This window comes from Crassostrea angulata, chromosome 4, assembly GCF_025612915.1.
Source record: "Crassostrea angulata isolate pt1a10 chromosome 4, ASM2561291v2, whole genome shotgun sequence".
In the NCBI taxonomy this organism is placed as follows: Eukaryota; Metazoa; Mollusca; class Bivalvia; order Ostreida; family Ostreidae; genus Magallana; species Magallana angulata.
The window spans coordinates 20,850,424-20,874,617 of NC_069114.1; the positions used below are offsets into that span (position 1 = coordinate 20,850,424).

A 24,194-nucleotide genomic window follows, 5' to 3' on the forward strand; every position below is an offset into this window, starting at 1 on the left:
TAAAATTTTTATTTGATATCATTTTCACAGTAAGGCAAGAGAAATTAAAATTCAAAACCAAAAATTATGTTGTTTTCATCCTTTTAGTATTTTAAACTGTATATTAGAACATACGAAACTATGCTGATTATATTAATTGGATGCAAGACAACTCGTCCCATTTTAGCTCGTTCTGAACATTCGTTTTGATGTCGATCAGATGGACTTTTTCATTTACAAATTAAGCAAACATAAACCTAAATAAATGATTCACAAACAAAAATTCGTTAAAATACATGAGATACGAGTAGCATTATAGTCCTCATAGGAGGAGGAGTCTTATCCCCCCCCTTAATTTTCTTTTTGCGGCGATACAATAGCTTTCCAAAAATCTTACCTGACTAAACAAATTTATTCAATGGAAGCATGCATGTTCTTATTAGACTTTCTTATAAGAAATGAATTTTAATTTTTTGCTGCTGATCATAAATCTAGTGCATGTACATGTATATCAATTGAAATTAAATTATTTTATTAAATGTCCACAGGCACGTAGCATCGTTTTTGAAAGTGGGGGCCAGACTCATCCAAAAAGTCTTGACAAGCAAAAAAAATAAAAAAATAAAAAAAGGGAAATTTTAAGTTTCCAAAAATCTTTCAAAATCCTAATCCGTGGGGGGGGGGGGGGGGGGGGGGGGGGGGGGGGGGGGGGGCTGGCGTGCTACTTCCAAAAAAGGTGGGGGGGGGGCAACTCCATGATAATTCCATTTTTTATATGTAAATTTTAAAAAATTTGTTGCCCCCTGCCCCCCCCCCCCCTGATGCTACGTGCCTGGTCCAACTATAGAAAATAGACAAAAGATATTCAAGTACGTATAATTTTTGAAAGTGTGTGGGGGCCGATTCATCCAAAACATCTTGACAAGCAATTATTACATGCTCAGACAAAAGTGGAGGTGGACAATTCCATGATATTTCAATTTATTATATTCATCTATGTAAAGTTAAGATAAGTGCCTGCTTCAAAAAAAGGGGAAGCAGCCCCCCACCCCCACTCCCGATGCTACGTGCCTGTGATGTGTACCATAGGCGTCTGAAAAGGGGGGGGGGCAACTTTATTTGCAAAGTTAGAACTAACCATTAGGCACATAGCATCATAGAGGGTTCAGCCCCCCTCCCCCCACTTTTTCTCGAGCAAACATAATTGTTAAATTTACCTTGAAAAGATTGAAATATTGATAAGTTGGAGTCAGAGATGTACTACCCCACCCCCAGTTTTTGGAACTATAGGTTTAAACCCCCCCCCCCATCAGATTAAGATTTTCATGATTTTGGGAATTAGGTTTTGTCAAGATTTCTGAGGATTAGTCTAGCCCCCCCCCCCCCCCCCACACACACACACACACTTACAATTTGCTTCCGACGCCACGGTGTACACACGTTATTCCCCCTTAAATCAGTACATGTATTACACACGTGCATGGTGAACAGCCCTTGCTCATTGTTGCTTATTACATCCCATATAACACTCTTATCAATTGTGAATATAAACGTTGACACATTAAACATACATCGGTTAATCTTTTTTGTGAAAAATCTTAATATTACTTGCTCCCATAATTGTCTGCATTGTTTCGGAGAAGGCACCTTTCAAACCTTAGAAATGCCAGAGCTCATGACGCCATAAAATTTACGTGAGTGTGAAAATTATCATAATATCGTCAAAATAAATAAAACTTCATTTATTGTTTTTTGGATAGAGGAGCCAAAAAAAAAAAGCAGGCACGTAGCATCAGGGGGTGGGGGCAGCCCCACCCCACTCACCTTTTCTCGCAGAAAATGATTTTCTTAAATTTACATAGTAAAAATTGAATTACATGGAGTTCCCCCCCCCCCCGCTTTTTGCGAGTATGTAAAAAATTGGAATGGAAATGAGAGAAATCGAAGTTACTAGTATAGATATTACTACGACCCCCCCCCCTCCCCCGGATTAGGATTTTGAAGATTTGTGCATATTGTCTTTTTTGTTTTTGTTTTGTTTTTATGCTTGTCAAAAGTTTTTGTTTTTGGATGAGTTTGCCCCCCCCCCCCTCCCCCACTGCTACGTGCCTGAAAAGTAAAGCTAGCTGCAGGTCTTTAGCTCCTGGTCTGAAAAATAAATTCGAATGAACGACTTGGGAGATACACTGCAACACAAATGTGTAATTATTGCGGACAAAAACGTGCGCTAGTTTTGGATTGATTAACCTTTTTTGAACGCAAATTCTTTGAAAGCAATTAGAATCATTACATTCTCCATGCAATTTTCAAATCTTATAGGGTTTTATCTCTAAACGATTTGTTTGTTGAACACATGCTGGATTAAGAAGTAAGGGAACTATAAGTAAAATATCATTTTCAAACAATGTTTTATTAACATTGCAAAAGTTACATTAACACAAGCTTATTAGCGTGATGTCTTAGCTGGGACGGAATTATGCAAAATAGTAGATAGATTTTTATGAGCAAAAAGACTCCAAATGTAAACTGATTGCCTATCATGATTTTGCAATCAAACGGCTTCTACATTCACCATCTACATTCTGCACAGAAATGAAATATAATTCTGTTATTTGCACCAATCAATACCAGCAGATAGACCTGGGAACCTGCTTTTACATCATCTGATATACACAAACACACTTTGACTGTAATATAAAAACCTGTGTCGTGGTGCCAAAACCTGTGTGCCAAAAACCTGACGATCATCAACTAAACGTAATTAATCATCAGTTATTATATTAAATATTTGAAGAAAACAAAACATACTTCAAATATCCAGAGCTAATGCGATAGGAATCAACTCTTTTACTACACAGAGACTTCCACGCGGCAGCAAACCCGAACAAACGAGAACCACGCGAAATAATCAGGCGATACCAGTTTATATTTACATCCACGAAGTATGATTCCTATCATTTAATACGAAAATTGATTGTAATTTACTGCTGTATAGAAACTGAAAGGACTGTAATCTACACGATCCAGTTTATCGATTGGTCGAAACCTTCAGCAACCTAACAAAATTCACGGACTTCACGAAATAATCTATTGATGTCGGACTCAAATTTAAGACAATTTAGCTATTTCTTTTATCCAACGCACTGATGTACATTAGAAGTAATTTTAAGGTGGCTCACTACACCATGAAATATTTTCTCAAATCAGCAGAAAATTACTTGATCATGATAGATATCATAATGGATAAGAAGTATTTAAGTCTAATAGGCAAAAATATGATATGTGCAATTTTGGATGAAAAATTACATTTTCAAAAATTTAATTCAGTGAACATGAACGGCGGATTCGAACTCATGATCTGCGGTTCAGAAGACCAAACCTTTAACCACTGAGCTACGACGATATACAACTCGTTCGAACGATATAAAATTATAATATATATAAGATATAAAAGTGTATAATATGTAGTGAGGTACCTTAAGTTACTTTTACATACTTTTTACGATCATTTCATTAATTTGTTAAAAGAAAGATGTAAATGTAAACAATGAAATGTTTTGTTTGTTTGTCTTCTGATGATTCGTGCGGGTTATAAAGGTAGCGATTATTGCAGACCAAAATTTACATGTACATAACCCGCGTTATAGCGGGTTGTGTATTTTTCCTGCAATATCATTACCTTCATATCCAGCAAATCACCAAAGAAAGCATTTTATTGTTTAAATGAAAACTTCCATTCCTTTTGAAAGACAGCTAATATTGAACCAAAATGTTTTATAAAATGAAACTTTTTATCAACACGAATAAGATAAAAAAGTTTCACGAATTTTTACTTCCATACAAAATATTTAACTATACAAAGGACCAAAGAAATTATACAACTTACTAATTCTTTATTTGAAAAAAGTGTCAAAATACATTTTTTTCAAATCTCAGTCAAGACGTGTGATTAACCAGACTAATAAGTTAATACGCTAACAAACCAGACACGTTGGCGAAGCAAGACACGCTGCCAAGAAAAATAAAGATATGATGTTGAGGGCCATTATGTTACTGTTCCTTTGAACTTTTTTGAACTTCCATCGAATCATTGCATGAAATGGTAAAGAAGCAATTTCATGGTAAAGAAGCAATTTCTCCCCACTTGTAAGAATAAATTTCATGTCTTCGCCTAGCCTTCTGACACGTATTCCATATGGGCGCTGAACTGCTGAATCCTTTTGAATAATCTCTCCGACTACGTTCAAATTTTCATTGAATTGGAGAACATTGTTGGATCCAAAACAGGCGACATAAATATATCCTTCGGGATCACATGCAAGACCAATTGGTGATTTCATATCATTCCCATGATACAATTTTGTGGCCGGCTTTGAATTGTTAATATCAACTGAAAATAACGAGTTTCCGTCGTGGTACGTAAATAGAAGCGACCTCATGGACGTAGCTAGTATTGCACCACATATTGATGCCCCTTGAAATACTTGTCTTTCAAAATAATTCCATTCTTGATCATAAAATCTGAATATCTGACCTTTTCCCTGACTTTTGATAGAGACTACGAATTTGTCCCCAATAGCACAAATGCCCCATGCATTGCGAGGCATTTCCAACTCTTTTAAAATCGTAACTGAAAGATTCTCATGTATTTTTATGATACAGACTCGACCAGGATCTCGCAAAGATATACAGAAAGATTGGTTTTGCAATGCTGCTATAGCCCATGGAGATCCTGGCAGACCTAATGAAGACAACCGGTTTTCATTTTTATCCAATAAGTATACCATTTTTGCATTCTGACAAGTGGTTACAATGTAGCGACCATCAATAACTTCTACGTCAGTAAGACTCGAACTACCTTCTACAGGTACTGATCTCTCCCACACAAGCTGCCTTAACTTTCTGATTTTAATTTCGCCATATTTTTTAAAAGATGAATAAAATGTTTGCACAGCTTCATCGATGTTTGATTGCTTTGTTGTAGCTTTTCTACGACAGAATGGAATTCGGGAACAATTTTCTCCATTCGCTTTAATTCTAAAAACAGCGATCCTTTATGTAGTTGAGTTGATTTCTGTAGAATTTGAATAAATTGTTCTACTTTCTGTTTGATATCCAAATATGTACCTAAAGTCTTTCCCAGACGACCTGCTTGTTCTTTCTCCGTTTTTCTTAGGTTATCAAGAAAGTTTTGTTCTTCATCCTTTAACAATTTGATAATTTTCTCGGTCGTACTTTTAACAACGTGTTCTCCATCTTTTGATTCCCTTTTTAATCGCTCAATGTCACTTGTGATTCGGGCTATCTCCGTTTCGCATGTTCTCTTGAACGTTACCATTTCAACGCATCTGATACCAGTATCTGCAGTGCATGTTTGAGCACTTTCATCCAAACTTCTGACGTTTTCACATTTTCTATGGGAAACTGTGGCACACATTAGACAACAAGACTCTTCGTGATCAAAACAATAAATTTCTAGTCTTCTGCTTGAATGTTTCTTGCAAAACATGTCAATTTTGAGGCTACACATTTCGTCTTTCTCAGCAATATCACACACTTTGTGATCCATAGTTAGTCTGTTCACATGGTGAAAATTGACACAGTTTGCGCATAGTCTGTCACAGCATTCCTGACACCAAGATAATGCCGCTTGTGATTTATTCTGCCTTTTGCAATAATCACATGTTTGTTCTTTGTCTTCCATTTTCTCTCCATAGGTTGTACTGAAGACTGGCAAGTTGTTTATCCAGTCGTCAGGATTTGTCACATGATAACAATTTCGACACACAGGACAATTGAAATCAGTTTTGTTCCGTGATTTACCTTTTACGGAAGACAGTAGATAAGATTTGATACAAGACTTACAGAATGTATGCATACATTGTGGCAATGACTTAGGATCCTGAAATATCTCAAAACAAATAGGACATACTATCAACTCATTTTCAAGTGTTTTCGCCGTCGCCATTCTGATCAGTTTTTGATGGTGCCCTGTAGGGTACAAAATTGAATAATTTTTATTCGAAATTGCAAGGAGGATAATAGATAGATTTTACATCTTACTAATGTTATTTAATTAAAATACGCCATCTTTATCTTTAAATTTTGGTCAGTTTAAATTACATGTATGTTACCCCAAAAAAATACTCAGTAATTAAATCAATGGCTAACTTCTGGCTGAAGTTATCCATTCTACAAAGATGGGTTAAGCCATTTATCTATCTAGTGATTAAACATGGGTTCTGGCTTGTTGTTTGATATAAATCTTGGCAGACGATACACGAAACACCGATATTATAGGTATAAGTCAATTGTTTCTAGAAACATACGAGAAGTTTTATAAGCACACCCTTAAAGGTACTTTTACCTACAAAAGGCCCTCCATTACTGAGGACCCGTAAATGCTGCCAATTTTGAAAGATTTTTCAAGCGACTGTTGGTTTTCTCGCCGTCAGCATGCTTTCGTTGTCATATGTGTTCATAAAGTAGCCCTAGTCGAGCTCGAAATGGTATGTATCAATCGAAAATACTTCCATTCGGTCTCTTCAAAGACAGTACACAGTCTTAGATATAAAGACAAATTAGTAATGTTTTAAAGTTTTGTCATGTTTACTGCCGCCCTGTAAATCCAAAGTTTACAATATGAAAGTATATTCTAGTCATTTACATTTTAGTAATGAATAACAATGTCAAATTATTGCCTTTTTTCTTTAGTTGTCATTAATATCACAGCACAAACTACCTTAAAATTGCCATTTTTTTAACTGAAGAAAGTTTTGGATATTAATACTATTTCTTTTTTAGAAGGAATTTTCAGTATTGATAGTTATTTTTGTTCAAATTCATATGAAAGAAAAACTCTGATAATGATTATACATTAAAGCAATTTTAGAATGCTTATATAAATCAAGATCTCAGCAAAACTACAACACAGCTCATACACGCACAAGAACAATATTTGAGCACTCGTACAGATGGTGGAAAAGACACTTGCATGTAGAAATCAAGGTCACTTCTTTTCATTGCGGCCATATTTGACGGACAAACAAAGTAATCTCTAGGCTCTTCATTGTCGGATACTAACTCTGGTAGTCATCGACATAATTCACATATATAATTTAAACAAAACCTTGACCACTGTTTATAAAGCCAGTGGATTTTAACATGTGGTTAAAATATGTTAGCAAGAGTTTTGAGCAAATCGGTTTAGCAGAATATAAACTGTAAACACACGTTTTTTCTGCGCTCATTAGATAGCTGAAGCATTTTTGATGAATTTATAGGATTAAGATAAAACCAACAATCATATCTGTTTTAAATAGTATTTTTCGAATATGTTAGGAAATTTTTTTTAATAAAAATTGCATGGAAAATTCTACAAACTTCTTAACAGACGTTTCATGAATACATTATTATTTTAATGTCCATCACTTTGCCTGCAAACTAAAAATAATCAAATAATCTAAGGCATCAATTATTATCACAGACCATAGACCAGGAATTCTCCTTTTTAAAGGAGGTGTGATGCTTATGGTGTGTATATATATATATATATATATATATATATATATATATATATATATATATATATATATATATATATATATATATATATATATATACACACACACACCCCGGTATACACCAGAAGCATCACACCTCCTTTAAAAAGGGGAATTCCTGGTCTAATGCCTACCAAAGCAAAAGAAGGAACAACACATAAACTAAAACATGATTTAATTATATGAAAGAAATTTGGAACATAGAAGCTAACCGAAGATAATTTTTTCATCAATAGGAAATAATCTTAACTATAAACCATATAGTCTAATAAGGCTATATATTTTAAAACTCAAATTAATCTAACATATTAATTCCTTTAAGACCTTTCGTGATTTTCAGTCACTGCTTGAATCGATAAATCAACAATTTGTCCATCGTTGTAACAATCAGTTTTATATTGTCACCTAATCCTTTAACACGTATTCCATATGGGTTTTGAAGTGATAAATCTTTGTGAAGAATCTCTCTGAGATATTTCCCATTTCCATTAAACTGGAGAATATTATTGGAACCGAAACAGGCGACATAGATATTTTCTTCTGGATCGCAAGTCAAGCCTATTGGATATTTCATATTATTTCCACTATACAGTTTGGTAGCTCCTTCGGAATTGTCAGGGTCAACTGAAAAGATAGAATTTCCGCTTGGATGAGTAAATAATATACACTTGCTTGTCGTAGCATGCAAGGTACCGCATTGGGATTCCCCTTGTGTTATTTCGTGTTCATCAGAGTAATTACCCTCGTGGTCATAAAATCTGAACACTTGACCGTGACCTTGAGTTTCGATAGAAGCAACAATTTTGTCTTCAACAGCACAAATACCCCATACATTTTGAGGCATTTTCAACTCTTTGAGAGTCGTAATGGAAAGATTTTTTTGCATTTCTAATATACATATGCAGCCAGGATCTCTCAGAGATACACAGAAACATTGATTTTGCAAAACTGCAATTGACCAAGGACATCCACGCAGTTTTAATGACGACAACTGTCTCCCATTTACATCCAGAATATATAACATCTTACTTTCTTCACATGTAGTAACGATATAGCGACCATCAATAACATCGGCGTCAGAAAGGTAGGAACTCCCTTCTACAGTCACTGACCTTTCCAACTCAAGCTGCCCCGACTGATAATCTATTTTGTGCTTAGTCTTTAATTTGATTTCTCCAAATGGATTGGAAGACAAGTGCACTGATGTAAAGGCATCATCAAAATGCACATCTACAACAAATGTTTGATAGTTTTTTTGTAGTTCCTCGATGTATATATGAATCTCGGGAACAGTTTTGCCAATTCGCATTAACTCCAATAAGAATGCAATGTTAGGCAGTCGGTCATTTTTCTTCAAAATCCGAATACTGTCTTCTACCGTTTTTCTAATATCCAAATATTCATCAAGGGTTTTTACCAAAATAAATTCCCGTTTTATTTTTGTTTTTTCAAGGTTTTCAAGAAGTACTCGTTCTTTTTCCTTTAAAGCAACGATCGTCTTTGCGGTCATAGTTTTAATTCTGTGCTCTACATCTTTAGATTCGTTCTTGAAACATTCCATGTCGCATCTTACTCGGGCTATCTCTGCAACGCTTGCTTTTCGAAGTTTCTCCATTTCGGCACAAATACTTGGGATATTTTTTGCATATTTTTGAGAGCAGTCATTTAAGGTACCTACTTTTTCACAGTTTCTATGAATAATTGTTGCACACATAAGACAGCATGGTTCTTCATGGTCAAAACAATAAACCTCTAGTCTATTGCTGGAATGCTGCTTGCAAAATAAGTCAATTTTGACGCTGCTTATCTGGTTTTCCTCAGCAGTATTGTACACACTGTGTTCCATAGTAAGTCTGTTGACTTGGTGAAACTTGACACAGTTTTTACACAATCGATCGTCGCATTCTGGACACCAGGAAGTTGCCATCTTCACATTTCCCTGTCTATTGCAATAATCGCAAAATTTGCCGTTATTTTCCATGGTCTCTTCGTTAGAAACTGATTGTTTGGTATTTATCCACTGATCTTCATGATACGTCACGTGGTAGCTGTTTGACAAAAGCAATGCAAAATATATTCATTGGTTCAATAGTAAGTTTTGTTTTATTTATATAGGTCGATGTATATTATAAAAAAGACACTTACTGCCTAATGAATCTCAAACCACTGATTCTGGGTTCTTAATGAAGGATCATGTATATTCAGTTAAATGAGGACACATTTGTTTACTTCAAGATCCATTGGAGTATCGACGGCGTCCTGTTAGGTACATTAAATCAAGATTTGGATATTCGTTCAATAATAAATATTTTAGTTATTTAATGTGAAATGATGTGCATTTTTAAAATTGTGAGCCTCGCTCTACACTGGCACTGACAGTTGCTATAAAGAACAGGTACCAATGGTTCATCGGAAAATTTACATACTGATCGATGTTAAGTGGGATGTGCGGCCTTCTTGTACATTGAGGAAAAAATGTAAAACATTTCTTGGAATGGCTTTTGCCAAAAAAAAAAAAAAACTGGTCAAAACTGTTTTTAAAGATGAAAAAGCAATAAATATGAGGTTCTACATGTTGTTTTATATGCAATTTACGCATACAAGAACAGATCAATGCAATTTAAATTTTTGCCCCAGGTTTAGAAGTAGAATATAAATTTGATATTCTTTTTAGAAGTAGGGTAGGAGTTCAAAAATGAATTGTCTTAAAAAAAAAAATATACAAAATAATTTTTTGTGAAAATAAAACTTTATTGTTCTCCCTTAGACTTGTGCGATTTGGTGGTTTTTGAAACCTATTCTTAGAATAGGGTACCCTCTTTAAAGACAAAAATACAATTAAAATATGCAAATTTAGACCGTTTTTTCAACAAATGGTCGTAGAGTGGATACTTATGACCTCCTTTCATATCTATACTTATAAATTAAGGCATTTTGCAAATAAACTATGTAACGTGCCTGCACCAGAGTACTTGCTTAAATCACACCTTTGGTAATGCAACACATGTGAGATGATATCCGTAAGCTATTACTGAATTTTATCTGAGAAGTTATTAGTGTAAAATTAATCCAACACCTACTTTCATTCTCGATAAACAAGCCCGAATTAGCAAAAATGAGAGTAAGGTATACATTTTGCAAATAAACTTCAAAGTGCATGCACCAGAGTACTTGCTTACACCTTTGGTATTGCAACACATGTGAGATGATATCCGTAAGCTACAATTGAATTTTATCTGATATTATTGTGAAATTTATCAAAAACCTACTTTCATTCTAGATAAACAAGCCCAAATTAGCAAACATGAGAGTAAGGCAGTGGACACACTTTGGCGGATCCTAGTCGGGGATAGTCTCGATCAAAATATATACTTGCAATGAAATGATATTGAAGGATTACGTATAGAGTGAATATATTTACTGTGAACCTATTTAGAGAATATTTAAAAGTTAAGATTTGACAAATGTTGAATAAATATTTATAAGTCAATTCGTTTCTTTAGTGGGCGATGCTCATTCGCTTGCGAAGCACGACCTCTGGTGAGAAAAAGAGATATAACTTTCCAGAACGGGGTAACCAGGAACGCGAATTGACTAATTAACGAAAAGTGTAGGACGAGTTCATCATGTATCGCGGTCAGATACTTTTGATCGGACTTCGATTAATACAAAAAGTTAAAAAGTAAAATGGAACAATTATTACGATTTTAGTTAATGGAAAGAACTTTCCAGAACGGGGTTCCAGAAACGGGTTGACTAATTGACACTATGGCAAAGTGTAGGGCAAGTTATAACCATCGGCTTTGACCAGCTACTTTGAATCTGACAACTCTGGATTTAAATATGCATGCAAATGGATAATAATGCATAACCTAGCGTGTGTTTTCATTTGAATTCATACATTTTCATACCACGACAGATTGGTTGTACATCTTAAACATTAATGAAGAGATTAATGTATTCCATGTTTATATACTGTCAATCGCAACTTCTCGGGAAGTTGCGATTGCTATACTGTATGGATAAATGATGAATGCATAAAACGGGAAAGTTTAACGGGGATGCCCCCCTCCAGATTGTTTTTCTTTTATCTGAAATTCTTATTTTCGACAGTTATAGAAATAATATTGAAAATTGACTTAAAGAACCAAATTACAGAGAGATACACAAAATACATATTCACTGGTTTTAAATAAATACATGTAGAATTTTTTTTTAAGTCAGCTGCAACAAACCGGATTAAGGCCACGTACATGTACATGTGTATATTATTCATTTCACTTTAGATTTTTCATCCCAGTGCACTACTCTAAATATCCAACAATGCAGGGTTTTTTTTTTTTCAAATTTAAACGATAAAGATAAGGAAAATTTTGACAAAGTGTATGCAAAAATGAAAAAAAATATGGTTCAACATATTAAGCATTATATTATAATAATGTGTAAAGTGTTAAATTATGTTCTTATTCGTTCCACTCAAACGAGCATAAATAATTTATAAAATATAACACAAACACGTATGTTAGGATATGAAGCGCTCTGAAGTGCAGTTTACTTATTCATGAAAATACACAAATCTAAATGCATTGTTTTCTTCTTTATCTTCATTTCTACAAAATAAAACAATACTTTAACATAATATTCCGATAAACATCAAAAGCAGGGGCGGGTGGCTGGGAAATAAGTTATCTGCACTGAAAAGAGCCTTCGAATGGCTATATAACAATCTGCGCTAACATCGGTCAGTTAAAACCCGTGCAATGAATATTTAAATGTCACCTGACAAGGTGACCAACAACTAACCAATAGATTACAGGTGTAATTAACAAGAACACGTGTTATTCGAACCTTTAATAAATACATTAATTCCTGCGCTTGCGAGGGGTATCATCTAGTTCTTCACAATTTAAAATCTTGAATATTAGTCTGTAGCTGTGCAGCTGTTGCTAAGCGACTGAAAAGGTATTGTTCTGCTCTTGTATGTGTAATCTGCATATAAAACAACATATAGAACCTCATATTGTTTGCTTTTTTATCTTTTGACAACATCTTTAGTCAGTTTTGGACAAAAACAAACCAGTTCAATAAATGGTTAACTTTTTATCCTCAAATGAACAAGTTCGCCCCACATCCCCCAGGTGGCAGGTCTTTCGGACTTTCGGGAAAAAATCTGAGTTACTTTCATATCATAAGCAGAGCACACTTAATTATCCTAATTGCAAATGGTGCTCATGACATATAAAAGTATGGTATACCATACCTAATGCCAGTGGTCCAATTTCAGATTGCATAAATCACTACTAGCTTGACCTATTGCTATCCACGGTTATCTTCTTTCATTAATTGTGCGTAGTTAGAAAAACTCAACTCTTCTGAACTACAAAGCCATTTATCAGGGAATGTAAGTATAGTTCAGGCACGTAGCATCGTTTTTGAAAGTGGGGGGTGGGGGGGAGGGGTAGACTCATCCAAAAATTCTTGACAAAAGTCCCAAACAGGCACTATTTATATAATGATTATGATGACAATGAAGTATCATAACGATATAAAGAATGCCAAATCACGTGGACATATTATTCATTCGGTATTTTTGCATATTTTAAAGAGCTTTCCGAACAACGCTCGTACACAGTTTTTGGGCTCACAAGGATCCAACAGGGCTTATACGGTTTTTACTACAGTATTTCGGTCGTAGTTAAGTAAACAGTTAATACACTATTGCATTTATTTTGTTGGAAAATAATATTCTTAAATAGTGATAAAAGTAAAACTGTAGGTGTGTTTAATTTTACTGCAGTTATTTCAATAAATTGCTTTCTTTGGTGATTCAGTCGGGATATGAAAGTAGCGACATTGCAGAAAAAATTCATAACCCAACTTAGTGGATTATGTAAATTTTTTCTACAATGATTGCTACCTTCATAACCCGTATGAATCATCAAAGAAACCATGCTATTGTTTATATTAACATCTTTCTTTTAAATAGTTCATAAATTGATTATGAAAAGTTAGTAAAATTCACTTTATTACTGTTAACGTATATAAGTACCTTATTAAAAAGAAACAGCCAAATCGTCTCCTGTGAGACCATCATGATTATTTCGTGCAGTCCGTGATTTTTCTTAGGTCGCTGTAGGTTTCGACCAATCGATAAACAGGGCGTGTTAATTTCACTCCTGCCAGGTTCTATCGCTGTAGATTTTGACCAATCGATAAATGGGGTGGGGAAGTAGATTTCAGTCTGGCTGTTGCTAAAGAGCTATGAATTACTAGAAACTATAAGTTTCCGTAAGAAATAGAGGATGAAATACTTGGTAGATGTAACTATTATTATTTGAATTTTTTAGCTAAGCCAATTATAGAGTATCTTCCCTATTTATCATTGTAGTTTTGATGACAGTGTTACACTGGATTGTGCATCATTTTTGGCATTTTCCTCTATAATGCAAATGGAAATTGATTTTGGTCGATTAACTAAACTGACAATAAAACCTGTCAATCAAGCCTCCCCCGGATGACAGATCGCATGATAACACGTCCCACGCAGTACAATGAAAATTAGTGTTGTTCAATGATTTGTGTATTACAGAAGTCGATATATAAGATTTGAAGTAAGAATTGCAGAGTGTATTTAGATATCGAGGTAACATATAAAAAAATATATCATACATAACACAAATAGGACATGATTTAATAGAATTAATACCAAGTAGTTAAAAAGTACCAATGCGCAAGCTTTATTATTCGTTTCGTCTTTAACTAGTACGTTTTAGTTAAGCATCTGTATAGGCTTTTCTAGACAGTAGTATTACATTTAAAAAACTCTGACCAGATTAAATTATAGTTAATTAAGAAAATTCCAATGGGGTTTTTAGCAACCTAAATATTCGTCATTTTATATACTGTCTTGTACATCTTATAGGAGAAATTGAAACAAACATACAATATTTTCAGTTACTTCACAAAATAATAAACAAGCAGTTTTTCCTGTGTAGTAAGAATCAATTTAACGTCATCTCCGAATCCTTTGACCCGTATCCCAAACGGATTCTTAACAGCTGGATCTGCTTTTATTATCTCTCTGATAAATTTTCCGTTTTCATCAAATTGAAGAACATTATTTGACTCAAAACAGGCAACATAAACATTCCCGTTCGGGTCGCGGGTCACGCCTATTGGATATTTCATATTATCTCCTTTGTACACAGTAGATGCTGTTTTTGACACGTTCATGTCAACTGAAAAAAGGAAATGTTCGTGGTGATGTGTAAAAAGAAGAGACTTTTTTGAAGTAGCTATCACTCCACCATATAGTGAAGATCCTGGGGAGATTGTGTATTCTTCACAATAATTGCCTTCTTGGTCATAAAATCTAAATACTTGACCATTTAACTTATTTTCCATAGAAACGACTATTATGTTTTCATAAACACATATACCCCATGCATTTTGAGATATTTTCAACTCCTTTTCTCTTGAAATTAAATGATTTTCATGTATTTTAAAAAACCCAATAAGACCAGGATTTCGCATCGTCACACAGAACGTTGCGTTTTGAAGTGCTGCAATACCCCAAGGAGTTCCATTCAGGTTCAGTGACGACAGCTGTATTCCATTCTCATCCAAAATATACACTAATTTAATTCTATCGCAAGTAGTTACGAGATAGCGGCCATCAATAACGTCTACGTCAGTAAGCCGTGAACTCCCCTCTACAGTGACTGATTTCTCCAACACAAGCTGTCCTGACTGATAATTTACTTCGTTCTGTCCTTTGATTTTAATTTTTCCAAAAGTATCAAAGGAAGAGTGAAATTTGTTTACAGTTTCATCGATATGTACATCTAAAGTGGATGTTTTATACTCTTTCTGGAGCTTTATAACGCCTACTTGAGCTTCGGAAACTGTTTTACCGATTCGTTTTAATTCTAAAAATAACGCAATTTTGTGTAGGTCTTGCGAATTCTTCAGAATTTGAACATCATGTTCTATCTTCTTCTTAACCTCTAAAAATTCGTCTACAACATTTTGTAAGAGCATTGACTGTTCTTCTCCCGCTTTCTTTAGGTTGTCAAGAAGAATTTGTTCTTTATCCCTTACAGCTGTGATAATTTCATCAGCCATAGTTTTAACCCTTTGTTCTATGTTTGTTGATTCTTTCTCTAGACTTTTCATGTCGCCCGTAACTCGGGTTATCTCAGTGTCGCACGCTTTTTGGATGTCCTCCATTTCAGAGCAAATGTTTGGTATGTCTGCATTGCAATTTTGGGCACAGTCTTCCAAACTATTGACTTTTTCACACTTTCTGTGAGAAATCGTTGCACACATAAGACAGCACGGCTCTTCATGGTCAAAACAATAAACTTCTAATCTTCTACTGGTGTGCTGCTTGCAAAACAAATCAACGCTAAGATTAATCTTCTGGGTTTGTTCCGCGATATTACACACTTTGTGTTCCATAGTTAGTCGGCTGTATTGGTGAAAAGTGACACAACTTTCGCACAAATTTTCACAACATTCCGGACACCAAGATATTGCCGGTTGTGATTTATCCTGCCTATTGCAGATATCACACGAAGGTTCCCTGTTTTCCATTTTCTCTTGGTCGGTTAAACTGACGATTAAATGGTTGTGTGGTAAGGTATCTACCCACTCCTCAGGATTTGTCACGTGATAACATTTTCGACACACAGGGCAATGAAAATCAGTCTTTTTTAGTGAATTATCTGTTACAGAAGACGATATATAAGATTTGATACAAGACTTACAGAATGTATGCAGACATTGTGGCAATGACTTGGGATCCTGAAAAATCTCATAACAAATGGGACATACGATCAAATCATTCACAGATGTTTTCGTTGCCATTCCATAAAAATTTGATGGTGTCCTGTAAAGCACATAAAATAATTAAAAACCTTTCAACGGCTGCCTTGTAAATTGAACGAATCACTAACCGCCCCCCCCCTCACCTCAAAGTTGAAAGTGGCTCCTCAATGAAAAATTGTAAAGGACTCAATGTAGCAAATAGCTTTAGCAACCTGTACCAGTTGTGAATTTGGTTACGTTAGAATTATTATGGTTTATGAATAAAGATCTGAGATGTATTATTTGATTTCACAAAAATTTGCCCCATTCAGCCCTAATATTTTCACTTGCTTCTTTTATAATTATGAATAGTTTGAGCAAGAAAAGCAACAGTTTTTATACAAAAGAGTTGCCGCCTAAAGCTAACTATGATGTAGTATGTACAGCAATTTCCATCTTTAAAAAAATCGAAACAGAAACATTCAAAAACTTTAGGGTTCTATACTATGTACGTTTCTAATCCATCATTTTTCTTTTTCTTAAAACAGGCACAATTACTTATACAGTATTCCTTACAAACTACAGACCCCCTTTAATCGATACTGAACAAAATGAGAGGACAAAAGAATACATAAAGAATATAAGACTTCTTATTCGAGTCATCAGTATCGCACACTGCACTTTGCACTCTCTGGGCAGAGATTTCTAATTCACTGCACAATATTGTGTGTCAGTATTAATTACATTGTTTTCCCTTTTATCAGCCAAAGATTGATAAAATGGCCTTTGTCTTGAAAGTCACAGATTTTTTTTACATTAAAATTGTGTATATTTATTGTTACTTAATTGGATGGATCATCTCTAAATCTGGCTTCATTTATTTTTACTTTAAATTTTTAACATATCATGAATGAATAAATTCAGCAAGATTACATAACCATATATGACCCCCCCCCCCCCCAAGTCTAATGCTTAATCATTGTGCTCTATTCAACACTGTTCAATATCGACGAGGACCATTAGCTGAGCGACTAATGAGGAAATAACTGTTCATATTTATGTAAAAGTTTAACATAAAATGTGATTTTTTTCTTGAAGAGTTTTTCTGAATGTTTACAGTATCGCCAATAGTGGTAATATATCCAGGTTTGTCTTTTATAAGTGTCGAGTTGGAATAAAGTATAAAATCCAGAAAAAAATGCAGGTCTAAACACTTCTCCAACACAATTAGAACAATCTTAACAAAACCTTGGAGTTTCGGTAGGACGTAACCGATATTTTTGCATCAAAATAAGTTTAAAAGACACTGGTTTTGAGTGAAATATGCATAGATTGCGTAATTTTAGTTCAAAGACAAAGGCCAGACAAATCTGGTTAATTTTAAAGAGGCAAGGCTGTATGGTCAACAGTCAAATAGACAGGCCTACATCAAAATGCTTTTTTATACGACTACCAAACGTCCGAGCACTTGTTCAAAAAGGTCTTCCTAATACCCTTATTCGCCCGTCTTATTTTATACATCAAAAAAGCCAAAATTTCAATTCTTTTAGTACTTTGATTAAATATACGTTAAACTACTGTAAACGGGAAATATTAAACCCATTTATGTCGTTTAAAACACAATACATGCATTTATAATGTTAGAAACAGATCAAAATTATGTTCGTATGATGAGTTGTATAAAAATAATAATTGAAACAGCATTAAATGCTGCACATTTATAACTTTTCATCTGAATTATTTTGTTACTTTATCATTCTACGTCAATAATAAACGTACTGTTTAATTATGACGTCACGTGGCGTAAGAACACACAATGGAATATTAAAAATTTATCCCATGATTGATATCCACCGCATATTGAGATAAACATGCGAGAAAAGTATATACAAATGATAAAGAAAATTGTTTGAAAGAGTATTAATAAATTGAGTACTAGGGTTATTCATTGCAAGAGGGAGAGTAAGTCTCTAAAAAAAAATTTTAAAAATTCTTGTCGCTATAAATCAGGACAGTCCAGTGAAATATTTCACAAATACTCCATTTGTTTTTTTATGAAAGAGTATATTGGACAAGTTGTCTTCATATACATTGAAACGCACTCCAAAACATTCATGTGGTGACTGGTCAAGGTTCTGAATCTTTCATATTTTGTCTCGATGTGATGTAATAACACAAGTCATTTTTCATCAAAACATATAATTTCCAATACATGAAAGGTTACATGAACATTGTTGAGCAGTGTATTATCAAATAGATATGTCTCAACTATAATATGAGTCAGAAAATGAAAAAAAAATTCTATAGGGCTACATATAAATATATTGATATAAATATTTAACTCAACAACAGATTAATATTTATACACACAGACCTTTGTTTGCAATCAATTTCACATTATTCAAGTACACAAAATCATAGGTGGAAGTTTTCTGATTTTCACACAATTATACAGGTTATCAAACCATACTTAAACTTTTTCTTTACAAAAAAAGATCAAAAACAAAATGATTCTGATCTATTCGCAAATTTAAGGGTACACACAAAATTGTCAATTTGACAAAATATTAAAATCAATATGTCAACCTACCTGAATTCAATGTACTTGTACTACAAATACTACAAAAGCAAATGTTTATCTTGGAAAATAAAAATACTGTTGATTTAATTCAGCAGTTTTTGAATCCCCCCCCCCAAAAAAAATTGTACAGATTCTACAATACTTTAATAGCTTATGCAATATACTGTCATTTTTTAAAAACATGTTTATTACAGACGTATTAGTGTATGTGCACTACAGATTACACTTATTACAGAACAGTATTAGTGTAAGAATTTTCATAACTTCATGAAACTTTGTTGGCTATACCACAGTCGATATGACAACAATTTCATAACAAAATCATAAAGAAGATCTGTGCAAGAATGTCACTTATAAGGTAAATTTTAAGTAACTTAACTGAAATTTCCAAGGGGTGGAGGGAGCCTGGACCTCTGACATTTCTCATCTCTAGATCCAAACATGTACGACTGAAGTCTATTTTTTAAATTTTCGTCTACCTTCACATCTGATCAAGTATATTACATGTAATATGTTTCTTTTTATATTAAAAAATATTGTTTGTGCATTTTGAATATTGCTTTGGTTTCAATGACAGATCAATATAAGTCTGTTTTATTTTTAACCTAACACTTAAATGATATATATGATAAATCTTAAAGACCAGTAGCTTTGAAATATATCAAAATATTACTACCGCTGAAAATGTTATATTTTCAGCTTGCCATGAACATTACACAAACATAACAATCAAATAACTGAATTAAAAGCAATCACTGGTAAATAAAGCAGGGAAGCCCCTAATGGCTTTGTGTCAATTTTTGTTTTTGTTGTGCAATATTGAGACACTGACTTTGAGAATGTAAAAATGTACATCACAGTTACTGCTGTATTTGATGATATAGATATAACAAGGTTTATTTGATGGCTTTTTTAAAGCAGTTGATTCTCGCTGTAGTAAGTCTGTTGACTTGGTGAAACTTGACACAGTTTTTACATAATCGATCGTCGCATTCTGGACACCAGGAAGTTGCCATCTTCACATTTCTCTGTCTTTTGCAATAATCACAAAGTTTGCCGTTTTTTTCCATGTTATTTTGGCCAGAAACTGATTATTTGGTATTCATCCACTGATCGTCATGATCCTTCACGTGATAGCTGTTTGACAAAGGCGATGTAAATACTTTGGTTCAATTGTCAGTTTTGTTTGATTTAGGTCGATAAATCTGATAAAGATACTTACTGTCTTATGAATCTCAAACCACTGATTCTAATTTCTTAATTAATGAAGGGTAATGTATATTCAATAAAATGGACGACGACACATCTGTTTACTTCAAGAGCCATTGGAGTGTCGCCGGCGTCCTGTTAAGTCCATCAAATCAAGATTTAGATATTCTTTAAATAGTGATTATTTTAGTTATTTAATGTGAAATGATGTGCAACTTGAAAATTGTGTGTCTCGCTCTACACTGGCACTGACAGTTGGTTTAAAGAACAGGTACTGATGGTTCATCATAAAGTGGATACTGATGTTAAGTGGAATGTGCGGCCATCTTGTACGAGGGTCAATCAAAAAAATACGAAGACAATGTGGCTGTATATCAAATATTTTTCATGAAAGTCATATTTAACAAATTAGTCTGTGCACCAACACTCATGTTATTGATATGCGAAGTTTTAGTCTATTTGATGATACGGTATATTTGTTACCCCCTTTTAAAAACAACATGTTTTGTCACCACGGCGCACGGTAACGTTCAAAACATGCATGACGTCAATATTAAACACACACAGTTTATAGATTAACCCCATCTTTATATCACGCTTAGTCTCTTGTGCCTTTCTCCTTACAATTTAAAATTGCACTGAACCACTTAACATCTTATTTGCACACATTTGTTCGAGAATCATAAGTTAGTTCCTCAAAGTTTTCATTTTCTAACCGTCTATCTGTTGGTTTACAGTAACGATAACCCTGAACGTCGGTTGACGTTACTTATTTTTTGACCAAATATTTACAGATATTCTACTCTCTTTCGGACTGTGTTATATTCAAAATACAATTACCACCACCCCCACAGAATTTATTACAGTTTAACACAAACTTGCAAATAATTGTTGACTTATTTTTTGCACCATTGAGCATTTTTACAGCTTGTGTCGGCTTTTTCCTGGGTTAAATCCATTTTGTTTGTACCTCTCGTTGCGCCGTGACGTCCGGTGACGTCGATGATTTTAGTCAATTCTAAAGAGGACTATCTGTCTTTAGTAAGTAATAATTATCTGTTCGACAAAACAATATATCGCGTCATTATTTGGAACATAGAATACCAAGACAAAACTTAATTTGAGGTTTCAATATTATTTGGTTTTAAGCCCAATTTATAGAGATATAACTTTCGACTTTATAGGGTTTATTGTCGACATAACACAAATTTTGACCGTGCGCCGTGACCTCGTTTTTGCAGGATTAGATTCTAAATATTTCTTAGAAATAAAGGAATTTATTAACTTTTTTCTTGCAAATTGTTTGAAACTATTGTTAAATTATGTCTTCCAAATTTAGCAATGATTTGACGTAAAGTAACATAGCTATGACAAAAGTCTTCGTATTTTTTGATTGACCCTCGTACATTTGAGGAAAAAAATGTAAACATTTCTTGGAATGGCTTCTGCCAAAAAACTGGTCAAAAATGTTTTTAAAGATGAAAAAGCAATAAATATGAGGTTCTACATGTTGTTTTATATGCAATTCACGCATACAAGAACAGAACGATGCAATTTTATTTTTTTTCCCCAGTTTTAGAAGTAGAATATAAATTTGATATTCTTATTAAAAGTAGGGTAGGAGTTGAAAAATTTTCATACCACGACAGATTGGTTGTAGACCTTAAACATTACTGAACAGATAAATGTATTCCACGTCTATATACTGTCAATCGCAACTTCTCGGGAAGTTGCGATTGCTATACTGTATAGATAAATGATGTATGCATAAAATGGTAAAGTTTAACGGGGATGCCCCCCTCCAGATTGTTTTTTCTTTTATCTGAAATTCTTATTTTCGACAGTTATAGAAATTATATTGAAAATTGACCTAAAGAACCAAATTACAGAGAAATACACTAAATATCTATTCACTGGTTTTAAATAAATACATGTAGAATGAAAAAGTTTACTTTTTTTCCAGTCTGCTGCAACAAACCGGATTAAGGCCACGTACATGTACATTATCCATTTCAGTCTAGATTTTTCATCCCGGCGTTCTACTCTAAATATCCAACAATGCAGGGGTTTTTTATTTCAAATTTAAACGATAAAGATAAGGAAAAATTTGGACAAAGTGTATGCAAAAATGAAAAAAAATATGGTTCAACATTTTAAGCATTATATTATAATAATGTGTAAAGTGTTATAATTCCCGCACTTGCGAGGGCTATCATCTAGTTCTTCAGACTTTAAAATCTTGAATATTAGTCTGTAGCTGTGCAGCTGTAGCTAAGCGACTAAAAAGGTATTGTTCTGCTCTTGTATGCGTAATTTGCATATAAAACAACATGTAGAACCTCGTATTGTTTGCTATTTTATCTTTTGACAACAGTTTTGGACAAAAACAAACCAGGTCAATAAATGGTAACATTATTATCCTCAAATGAACAAGTTAGCCCCACATCCCCCAGGTTGCATAATGGGTTGATATTTCATCACGTGTTATATGATGTCCATAAGCTATATTTGAATTTTACCAGATAAGTAATTATTGAGAAATGAATTTAAAACCTACTTTCATTTTCGATGAACAAGCCCGAAAGAAATGCGAGTAAGGTGGTGAACACGCTTTGGCGGATCCAAGTAAGTGGGAGTTTGCATCAAAGTATATACTTGCAATGGAATAATTATGAATGATTATGTAAAGAGTGTAAAGAGTGTATACCGGTATATCTACTGGAAACTTATTTATGGTATATACAGAAATAAAGATTTGACAAATAAAATGAGTCAATTCGAAAATCATGACCCCAGGGTGTAGATCGGGGCCACAATGGGGGTGGGGGTCGTTTCTTTAATGCGCGATTTTAGTTTTGACGAATAGACGCTTGCGAAGCACGACCTCTGGTGAGAATTTTTTTTTCTTCATAAGAGTCTTTTATCTGAATTTCTTTTTTGAAACAGTGACAAAATTTACAATAAAATTTAAGCTTAAGAACAAAATTTAGGAGTAAGACGAACTTATAACCGACTCACTGGTTTGAAAATAAATTAATGACCATGTATATATCATACATTTTAGTTTCTATTTTTCATCCCTACCCGCTCTTCCAAATATATTTAGCAATGCTGTTTTAAAGAATTTTAAAGAAAACAAGAAATTAAGAAATAAAATCTGACATCCTTATATGCAAAAATGAACAAAAAATGTGGTTTTACATATTAAGCATTGTATCACTTAAAAATGTAAAGTGTCAATTCCCACGCTTACGTGGGATATCATCTAGTATTTTATATATTTAAAAAACACATTTATATGGTTAATACGAATTTTACATGATACATGCACATAAAATCACACGTAAAATTGTTTTTTTTTCTGTTTTTCATAGAAATGCCCAGATCGTTCTTCAAACTTTTTTACTGAAATAATCAATGTATAAGTAGTAAACTGATAATGCTGATGTAAATTAACGTAAGTAAATCAAATTAATATATTGTTATGAAACACTCATTGAAGAAAAAAAAAAAGAAAATTATACAAACTTGCATCATCAATTAACATCACAAATCAAGTAAATTAGATGGTTTACTCTTTGGTCACATATAACTACGGCTAAACAGCAATTCATGAGCAAGTTTATATCATGGAATGTTTTTAGGCAAAGTTCCACGCTGCAATGTACTTTAGTTTTCATCTATCAGACAGATAATGTAGATATATATACTAGTAATTATACATAAATGTACAGTGACATTAAAGTCTTTATAAAGTTTCTAACTCTAACAAATCGTACAAAAAAAAATCAAAATTTAATGAATGATAATACAAGACATGCTGTGCAATTCTTTTGTCAGTATACAATGTAAAATGCGCTTACATTCATAAAAGCCAAATGGTATGAAAAAACAGACCTTGGCGTGTAGTAATAAATAATGCCTGAGTTGGCGCTCAAACGAGCCTTAAGCATTAGCTTTATAGAATGTGATTCAATGCCTCTAAAGGCTCTAGAGAGGGTAGAATAATGTCTATATCGACTCTTGATAGACTCTAACAATGCTTGCACGATAGA

The 24,194-nt window shown here is 33.7% G+C and overlaps 2 protein-coding genes and 1 pseudogene across 2 annotated transcripts; all 3 read right to left on the bottom strand.

Moving 5' to 3' along the window:
• Positions 1 to 3,953: 3,953 nt before the first annotated feature.
• Positions 3,954 to 5,954, bottom strand: LOC128182152 (uncharacterized; annotated as a pseudogene).
• A 1,745-nt stretch (positions 5,955 to 7,699) lies between these two features.
• On the bottom strand, positions 7,700 to 9,797 carry LOC128180702 (uncharacterized). The gene is made up of 2 exons (XM_052848830.1): positions 9,687 to 9,797; positions 7,700 to 9,589 (listed from the first exon to the last, which is right to left on the bottom strand). The coding sequence occupies exon 2, from the start codon at positions 9,520 to 9,522 to the stop codon at positions 7,882 to 7,884; it is 1,641 nt and encodes a 546-aa protein (XP_052704790.1). The 5' UTR covers positions 9,523 to 9,589; positions 9,687 to 9,797; the 3' UTR covers positions 7,700 to 7,881.
• A 4,233-nt stretch (positions 9,798 to 14,030) lies between these two features.
• On the bottom strand, positions 14,031 to 16,421 carry LOC128181511 (E3 ubiquitin-protein ligase TRIM71-like). The gene has a single exon (XM_052849936.1). The coding sequence runs from the start codon at positions 16,407 to 16,409 to the stop codon at positions 14,496 to 14,498; it is 1,914 nt and encodes a 637-aa protein (XP_052705896.1). The 5' UTR covers positions 16,410 to 16,421; the 3' UTR covers positions 14,031 to 14,495.
• Between the last annotated feature and the right edge of the window lie 7,773 nt (positions 16,422 to 24,194).